This window comes from Nymphaea colorata, chromosome 2, assembly GCF_008831285.2.
Source record: "Nymphaea colorata isolate Beijing-Zhang1983 chromosome 2, ASM883128v2, whole genome shotgun sequence".
Taxonomy (NCBI): Eukaryota; Viridiplantae; Streptophyta; class Magnoliopsida; order Nymphaeales; family Nymphaeaceae; genus Nymphaea; species Nymphaea colorata.
Genome location: NC_045139.1, coordinates 33,318,957 through 33,328,091, shown reverse-complemented (window position 1 = coordinate 33,328,091; position 9,135 = coordinate 33,318,957). Strand labels below are relative to the sequence as shown.

Sequence of the window (9,135 nt, the reverse complement as noted above, 5' to 3'; positions counted from 1 at the left end):
CCAACGAGCCTCATATATAAGGGCGGAGTATGATTGTCTGCAAATTTCACACATCCAATATAAATATTTAAGCATTCTTACTATTTTAAATTGTAAAAGGTTTTCACCATTATCCTTTAAAATCTTTATAAAACCTAATCTATACCGAGCAAAAAACATGGTGATATATTATAATATAAGAAAGAAAGAGCGAAGAGAGAGATAAATTGAATAGTGACTCTAGGTTTTAATCATCATGCAAAGACATCATAAAGGTCAACTCTAGCTTGAGCTGAGCAATATGTAATTTAAGTTGAGCTCCAGCTCGCTCCCTCATTGTAAGCAGTTGGGTTCGCCGACACTCGAAACCCGGGCTCGGTCTGACCCGACACCCAAAACCTGAGCTTGGGCCCAGTCTGTTTAAATTATAAACTATATAGTTTTAATATAAAATAATATATAAATATTAAAAAACATAATAAAATATTATAATTATATATATAATAATAAATTATATATTAATAAACTATTATTAGGCCCACCCGGGCTTATCGGGAACACCCGAACCAGCCCGATAACACTTTGGGTGGCCCGGTGTCTTTTTTTTTTCAGTTCCAAACCCGAATCAGGCGTACCTGTCGACGGCCTAACCTGGTGCCGAGACTTACCAACTCCCACCCATAAAAAAAAAAAAAACAAAACAAAACATAGCAAAAAAAATACGTATGAGCTCTGAAAATTATTTTAGTTTGAAAAATTATAGTTTCACCCTTATTCAAATGTTGAAAGTTACAATAACAAAAAATTGTTAACTCTATGCATGGAATGGAGTCAGGATGCATCAGCATGGTGCCCAAGAAACTTAAACAAGCGACTTTACCAGCTGCGGTTCTATCAATGTGCGCCGAAACCCTCCAAGCAACTTGCTTCTTTTATTAATGGAGGAAATGGCGGAGGCACATCTGGCTGATGCAGGCACATTCGATTAACATCTTTTTTAATTGGGATTCACATGGTGTTTACTTCTCGAGGGCAGCCCCAACAACTGGGTTGGTGCTTCGAGAATCGCTCTATATAAAATGGGTATATACTAAATTCCTGAAATCGTCAACTCAACTTGGGTTCCTGACAGACGGAGAAAATGAACCTTCAAAAGGCAGACGATAGCACGCCGCTCTAAAGAAAAAGTAGTGGCTGTGGAGTGCCTGTCTGAGTTCCTCAACATTTATTCCCCGTTATTAATATTACTGAATGCTGAAGCCAAGTTGTGCGTGCTCATTTAATGAAACTTGTTCCCGAAGATCGGAGACCTAAAATTTGAACGGAAAAACGGATGAGAACTTCCACTTCACCTTTTCTTTGAGTAATTGTTACTCAGCCAGTTATGTTAGTGCAATTTTATGCACTTTAGCAAGGATGCGTTTGATGGCATGGAACATTTCTTGAATAGAAATAATCAATGTTGTTCCAAGGATGAAGTTTTTTTTTAATCTCAAGTTTTTCCTTAGATACATAGCTTGACTGGAGGGCTAGTAAAAGTCTGATCATCAAACGATGAATACATGACATTCTGATGGAGTGTTCTGCTGAAGTTTGTATGAAAAAAAGGGGAAAATGTTAGAAGCTCAAAGCTTCGACTGGAATTCTGAAAAAGGCATGCACCACATGATATAAACAGGTAAAACTTGAAAGATTTTGCAGTGTTTGATGGCTTCTAGTGTGGTAATTGAATTAACAGAAATGTGCACCCAGAAAAACTTTACGGAGTGTTTTGTTTACACACTGCAAAATCAGGTTTTTGGAGTGTCAAACACAATTTTGACAAAACCGGGTTTTGTAAAAATGAGTGAAAAACATGGTCCCTTTTAGTTTATTCAAAAATCAGGTTTTACATGTGTCACACATAAAAAAAAAAAAAAACTCATTAAGAAACTTGTTTTTCATAAAATCTATTTTTCACAAAAACTTGATTAAAAGAAAGATGGTGTCATCCAAACGTCCCCTTAATTTGAACCCGTGTCCAAAAACGTGTACATGATGTGTCGAACTTAGGCTTCACTCTCTTTCTTGGGCAACTTTGGACCAGAACTCTTGGAATTAAAACAAGGAATTGAATTCCTAGAATCAAATTCTTGAAGTTGCACTGCCTTTTGTTTGAAGGAACCAGATCCTGTTTCCACTGCTTTATGAATATATGGTAAAAAAAAAAAGTCATGCCAAATTGGACTCATAACTGCACGTATGATCAGGCTTTGATTCTGTTGGTAGCCATGGACATGAGTCCAGTTTAAAAACCCCAAAAAGTAGGATGTTATTGATCAACTATTCAATCCAGAAATATATGAAAATAAGGATTCACACAATTAAACTCTCGTATGATAGCTGAGGATCCAAACCAGAACATGCATCAATTCAATTACAATAGGATACCATATCGTATACTGATTATCCCACATAGCCAAATTCCCATTACAGGTCTACCCTATCATTAGCTTGCATCAAATAGCTAAGTAAATCTAGCTTGGCGAACGCTTGCTCTGTCCAAATTCCATTCTATCACAATATTTAACCTGTTCATTTAATGGAACGCGTTCCAGGCTTCCTGCAACAGAAATTTGGAATTCATAATATCCGAAATAATATCCGAATAGCATAGCTCGTCAGCTTGAGTAGCATGTTCATGATGTGATTCTCATAAGACTGCACAGTGACATAGACGACATTCGAGTAAAAAAAGGGTATACCATAAAACTACCTAATTCCAGTTCCCCACTTAACTTGGACCCAGGAGTCCGGAGAAACCGGGGAGACTCAGGCTGTAGGAATTCCCTCCCGCTCACTCAAACAGCATTTTCATGTTTGATAGTTTTCAGCTTGCCCGGAATCTTATCAATTATGATTCACTTCATGGTTTAATCATTCAGAAAAGGGACAGAACACAGGTCTCTCGCTCTCGCCACTCGATTCATCAAAAAAATGTCAGCATCTTATTGCATAAATAAGATCAAATATGTCGACATCCAGAAATAAGACAAACGAGCTGCTAAAGTTGTCGTTCTGGTGGAAGATGATGGGAGAAAGGGGCTACTTAATCAATTGATATATGCAAGGTCTGCTTGATGCAATGGTTGTACATCTCCTTTTATTGGACTACGACACATTATTTTGTGATCAAGCAAGCACTCAATGTAAGAAACAACCCATTACCAAATGGTAGCCATAGGCATGCCACGCAAGAAATGATACATGAGCTGAATCCTCCTTACCTTACTTATGATCCAAGTACATCTGGGCTTCTTATCTGACCACTGGCCGTATGTATTGGCCTTCATCCTTCAATGAGATCTTCGAGGTGGTCAGTTCCAGAAGCTCGAGAACTATCATGGCTTTTTATGAATTTAGGCTACAAATCTCAACATTCTGCTGTTCGACACCTCAAGCAGAGCATATAGCAATCCGAACAACAACAACAAACAGTACCTTCTGGCATTCTGATCATCACTCTTAGGAGGGATGAGGCTCCTTTCTCAGCTGCCCATTATTTGGAAGAACCGCACTTTCTTGGTAAGAATGAACCATAAAGCAGACAATGATCTGATAGTGACATTCTCAAGGGGGGAAAGTAACAGGGAAAAGGGTATAACAGCATGATGCAGACCATGATATAAAGGATCATAACCAGGAGAGGTGACTGCTCAGTTTCTAGCAGAGAAAGCACTCTCCTTTTCTGCCCTGGCTTTCTTGGTTGCTTGAATCTTTAGGTAAACATCCTTCATCCTGAAAGAGAGCAAAAGATCTAATCCAAAGCCAATGACGCAGGCAACAGCCATGATCAAGAACACAAGCCGGTAGCAATGCGCTCCGACACAGGTGTTGAAGCCTCCAGCCCCTGAGGTTGCCTCCCTATCATACAGAATTCCGGCTAGAAGGCCGGAGAACAAGAAGGAACCAAGAGGGAGGTTCAATATCAGAATGTTGTAGATGAGACCATAATATCTGAGGCCAAAGAGCTCAGAAGCCGTAGGAACTGAGACGGCAATCCTAACACCATAGCACATTCCCACCACGATCGATCCAATATAGAGGGATCCAGGCAACGCCATGGCCATGATTATGTACCCTGCAGCCATTACAATCTGGGAAGCAGCATTCCACATTGGTCTTGGTGTTGCCGATTTCCTGCCAATTCATTCAAAACAACAAGAATTCAGATTCATGAAGTTGGTCAATCAACATATTCTTCTTTCACGTACCACCATCAAAATAAATCAAGTTAGAAACTCTATTTCACTAATGAGCCTACGACAAGCTGACAAAAACAACTTACTCACGCTTGGCTCGCTGCTATAGACCCAATTCCTGCTGAACTCATTAGGGGGTTGTTTGATGGAACTGAATTCTGATTCTAGAACTAAAATTCTAGAAACAAAATTTCACTTCAAACTGAAATTGGAATGAAAATTTCAGTTTTAGTTTTCCTTTCGTGTTTGATAGTCTGAAATTTTGATTTTAGAATAGAAAAAACATGTGTTTGATAAAACAGGAATCAATATTCTAAAATTGCTGAATAACAACCATCATAACATCTGCCTTAAAGAGACATGAAAAAATTCTAAAATTCTGAAATCATTAATCTACATGATTCCTGAATTTTGATTCCAGAATGAGCTTACAATTCTAGAATCACAACTTTTTGTTTGATAACACAATTCTCATTTCATCAAAAATGAGAATTTTAATTATAGAATCACAGTTCCTGCCTCATCAAACACCCTCTACGCTTATTGTTGAACCAAGTTGAGACCAGCTTACTAGGAAATAAGCAAATTCCCGCCATAAGCCAATTCTCATGGCATTTTTCTGATGTTGATGTTTGTCAGTAAAGGATCGAAATTAGATGCTAACATGAACTCCATGAGTTCGTACTAACCGGCCGACCTGGCCGGAGTGAACGAATCTGAACGGTTTAAAATGCATGGAACAGTCACCGGAAACTGTAAGTCGAAAAGGGGAGCGCATTAGGCAAGGAACTAACCGGATAAAGTGCTCCGACAGCGAACCCGACAAAATCCGGCCAAAGAAACCGAAGATGCTGGTGAGAGAGACGAACATGGATACGTCCGCGTACCCGAGAGCAGTCCCGATCTGCCCCAAGTTGTTCATCACCGCCAGACCAGTTCCCACACCGCACAAGAACGACCCGAACAGGATCCAGAACTCCCACGTGCGAACTGCCTCCCCGATCGTGTGTTCCTCCCCGATAACAACCGTTCCCCGAACGTGCTCCACCTGCTTCTCTCCCTCCCCTTCTTCTTCTTCCACCTTCCTTTCCTGCTCTGCCGCCACCAATGGTTGCCTCACCGACTCGACGTCATTTCCATCGGCCGCCGTTGCTCCCTTCCTCCCTCCAGGCCCGACTACCATGTACGCCGGAATGACGAGCGGAGTCGCCAGGAGCACCACCAGTCCGGCGGAGAAAACCCTGGAGAACAGCACGCCGTGGGCGCCTGTGAGATCGTTGACCAGCAGGTACAGGGCGATAACAACCGCCAGGAAGTTGAGGACGGAGAAGCATCGCAACTCTTTCTCGGGTGGGTCTCTTGCAGCGTCCTCCGCGGGAAGCTCCCGGAGGAAGACCATGGCGGTGACGCAGACGAGGCCAGGAAGGACCGTGAGCATGAGCAGGAAGTAAGAGGGGTTGCTGTCGAAGAGGGCGGAGGCCAGGTCCGTGAAGATGGCGGTACTGAGACCTACGTATCCCTTCAGCAGCCCGGAAACCGGCCCGCGACTCTGCCGGAAGTTGCGGATGCACGTCACCAGCACCGCCGTGTTCATCCAGGTCGTGCTGTTTCCGCCCATGCACAGCACCACACACATCTGCAAGACCCACCATCGCGCACCCAACACAACACCAAGAAAGTTTCATATCTAATCTTCAATTCAACAGGTTAAAATATGCACCAAACAACAAGGGGAAAAAACCCAACTCCAAATGTGGTATGAAGAACTAAGCACCAAGATTACAACGAAGAAACGATACGTTATGGGAAAGGGGCTCCATAAATAACATATCAAATAGTGTCGATATTTTATATCAGAGCAGATATACGCGCAAAATGGAGTTCTAAAGGGGATACATATATCAAGAAAGCAAGAACGGCGGCGGAGAGGGGCGGAACCTGCCAGTAAGGGAGAGGGGAGATCCGGCGGCTGACGACGAGCCACTGGGCGCCGTAGCCGGCGAAGCCCTCAAGAGAGCCGATGAGGAGAATGGCCCACGTGGGCAGGTAGTCGGAAGCGAAGCCAGCGAGCAGGCCGAAGGCTTTGCCGATGTCCTTGGCGACGGAGAGGTTGTTGAGCTCCACCTGGTTCAGGTTGAGCAGCGACTTGATGGCACCGGAGTAGTTGGAGAAGGTGTAGTTGTTGCCGGAGACGGCCTGAACCCAGACGGCCGTCACCAGCCCCAGCCATTTCCACGCCGAGAGAGTCGCCGAGCTCGGTCTCAGAACGACGCCCATCGTTCTCCCGCCACCGCTCGCCCTTCCCTCCGCCGGGTAACTCGGGCGTTTATGACGTGCGGGGAAGAAGTCAGAGGGACCTCCAAATTACGGAGCGGCCCTTCGGCACCTTGGGAGCCAGAGGGCCGTCTCTTCCGGCGGATAAAGTTTTCCGGTTTTCACCTTTTGTTGGTTTTAGTGTTTCTTACCATGCCTTTTTACTTTTGTCCTTTGTAAGACTTCAATATAAAAGGATAAAGAGTTAAAAAACTTATAAATTTTTTATTTTCACAAGATTTCGATAAATTTTTTAAACATAAAATGATAAAGATGCGTTCATATGACACTGTCCTTTTTCTCTAACTCAGTTATGTTAAAAGTTAAAACTAAGTTTTAGAGTGGCGTTACTTACAACTTGTATATTGGTAGCGGTAAAAAAAATTAATTTTTATGCAAAACAAACAAAGAATGGCCACCTACCAACTTGGACTTCTTTGCCAACCCCACGTTCTTTGACAGTTACCGCTCACAAGTAAACCTGTAAAAACGAAATGAGTTTCTATTGAAGAGCAAGAAAGTGAGACTCCTTTTGAGGATTACGGTTAAAATTTTTAAACCCCGAAAAAAAGAATCTCCACCATTAAAAGCTACGGAAGTTGATAAAACCCTTTTGGTCTTTTTCTCTTAAAAGCAATTGCCTGCTGGCTTTCCTTCTGCGGTACTGCTTGTTTTCCCTTTCAGCTGCCTCGAATGTCGAGAGCTTCACTCTCACGCCGACTCTCTCTCTCTTTTCCATTTAATTTACTGTCTCGCTGTCGGACGCTCCCGCTTAGGAGTGGTCGTTTTCATGGGGTCAGACCACCTGAGGTGAAATTTTCCGGTGACGGAAAGTCTTGGCCGAAGTACCAATCGTCTGAGTCACCAAAGCATGAACAGTTTCTTCTCCCTCGGACTCTGTGTCTCCCAGATGTCTCGGAGGCTTTTCTTTCAGAGGATTTCCGCTCGAATCATTTGATTCCGCATTGAACTTTAGAATTACGTAGAGATTTTTTCGACTTCAGATAAATTCATTGAACCATTGAACGGAGGAGGATTTTTTTAAGTTCCTAAAACTACAAAGACTACGTGTGAGTTTAAGTTTTGTAAAATCAAGTTAAAAGTGTGATGTACATAGAATCTGCGATAGTCTTAACAACGGGGTCTCAACCGACCAAAGAAAATATTATTTTTTTTAGAAAACGTCAAAAAACAAAAAACGCGGAGCGTATAATACCCGTTCAATACCCATATAATACCCGTATTATACATTATTTTTCCGTTTTTTGTCTTTATTTTCTCGTTTTTTGCCAATTTTTATTAATTATTATTTTTTATAATTTTTAAAATGTATTAAATGTTTAATTTAAAAAAAAATTACCGAACTTTTTCGGTTTTATTCCCGATATATAAAACTTTGCCGTATTATATCCGTTTTTTTCCTCGCCATTTAATACCCATCCCCGTTTTTTGTGACAATGGTTTTCGTTCTTGATAAAAAAATATATATATTATAATTATGTTGGCAGTCCACCAAGGGTGTCCTTAAGATATAAAAATTGCTTCGAGATCTTAGTGGCCATACGATACGCGCTTTAACTTGAGCGTCACGCATGTCACTGTTTGCATTTTAAAAGAATAACAACACCTATTGGAACAAATTGAGGATGTACTACATGAACAATTTTCTTGTTCACAAGTATTGCAAATTACATGAACAATTTTGTAGATCAAGTTTGGGTCAAATCCAGCTTGATCCAAAATATTAAGTGAAAAGCGCTAATCTTTCACATTATTTTGTCATTGTTTTTTCACTTTAATTTCATAGAACCATATGTATTAATTGTTGACCTTAGAAATTGTGTTATTTAATACATAAAAATTACTCTATATTGCTATGTTAAAATTTTGGTTAGGAACCAAAATTAAACTTTTTTTCTTTTCTGCCAGATTCATCCGAAATGGACGGAGGGTACCTCCATGGAGTTTGTCTCACTGTTAAACGGCATCACTGTTTTCACACCCAACTTGTCAATGTGAAGCGGACATACTTTTTCATGAGGAGGACAATGGTTCAATGTGAAGAGGACATACTTTTTCATGAGGAAGGACAATGGTACCGGGACAGACCCATGTGGGTATGCATGTTTAGATTTTTTTGTGATATCGTCTATCAATATGGGCTGTTTTTTAGCATTGTTAGATCATGTCCACGTTGTTGATGTAGATTGGGAAATATAATTAAGCTTGCATTTGATGTGCATGATTATGAATATATTTATTTTATTTATTAACAGGTCAACTTATGAACTTGCTTCTTTTCTTCTACAATGACCAAAAAAAGGTGACAAGCTTGAGAGTGGGCTGGGTTGATATAGTTGGTGTCAGAGCCAAGTTCAATACTCGAATATAGTCTTACATGTGCAAACATATGCGCCTTAAATAGGACAGATTATAACATTCGTCTCTCAGAAAATATAATCTCAATGTTGAAGATTTTGTATAATCTTTCATCATTTATGTGGAATTGACTAAAAAATTGGTTCGCTTGGTCCTTAAGCACAACAATCAAAAGAAAAACTTACTAATAGAGTATTTCCTGCTTGTTAGGTCGCGTGCACAT

The 9,135-nt window shown here is 41.0% G+C and overlaps 1 protein-coding gene across 1 annotated transcript; it reads right to left on the bottom strand.

Moving 5' to 3' along the window:
• Positions 1–3,050: 3,050 nt before the first annotated feature.
• LOC116248403 (protein NUCLEAR FUSION DEFECTIVE 4-like) lies at positions 3,051–6,639 on the bottom strand. The gene is made up of 3 exons (XM_031621174.2): positions 6,159–6,639; positions 5,015–5,856; positions 3,051–4,158 (listed from the first exon to the last, which is right to left on the bottom strand). The coding sequence occupies exons 1-3, from the start codon at positions 6,495–6,497 to the stop codon at positions 3,675–3,677; spliced, it is 1,665 nt and encodes a 554-aa protein (XP_031477034.1). The 5' UTR covers positions 6,498–6,639; the 3' UTR covers positions 3,051–3,674.
• Between the last annotated feature and the right edge of the window lie 2,496 nt (positions 6,640–9,135).

What these genes read in the sequence shown, in the direction of transcription:
- LOC116248403 (XM_031621174.2), bottom strand. Translation starts at nt 6,497, where the DNA reads ATGGGCGTCGTTCTGAGACCGAGCTCGGCGACTCTCTCGGCGTGGAAA. An exon ending in CCCCTCTCCCTTACTGGCAG is followed by an intron (nt 5,857 to 6,158) that starts GTTCCGCCCCTC and finishes TGGGTCTTGCAG; the next exon opens with ATGTGTGTGGTGCTGTGCAT. An exon ending in CTGTCGGAGCACTTTATCCG is followed by an intron (nt 4,159 to 5,014) that starts GTTAGTTCCTTG and finishes ATGAATTGGCAG; the next exon opens with GAAATCGGCAACACCAAGAC.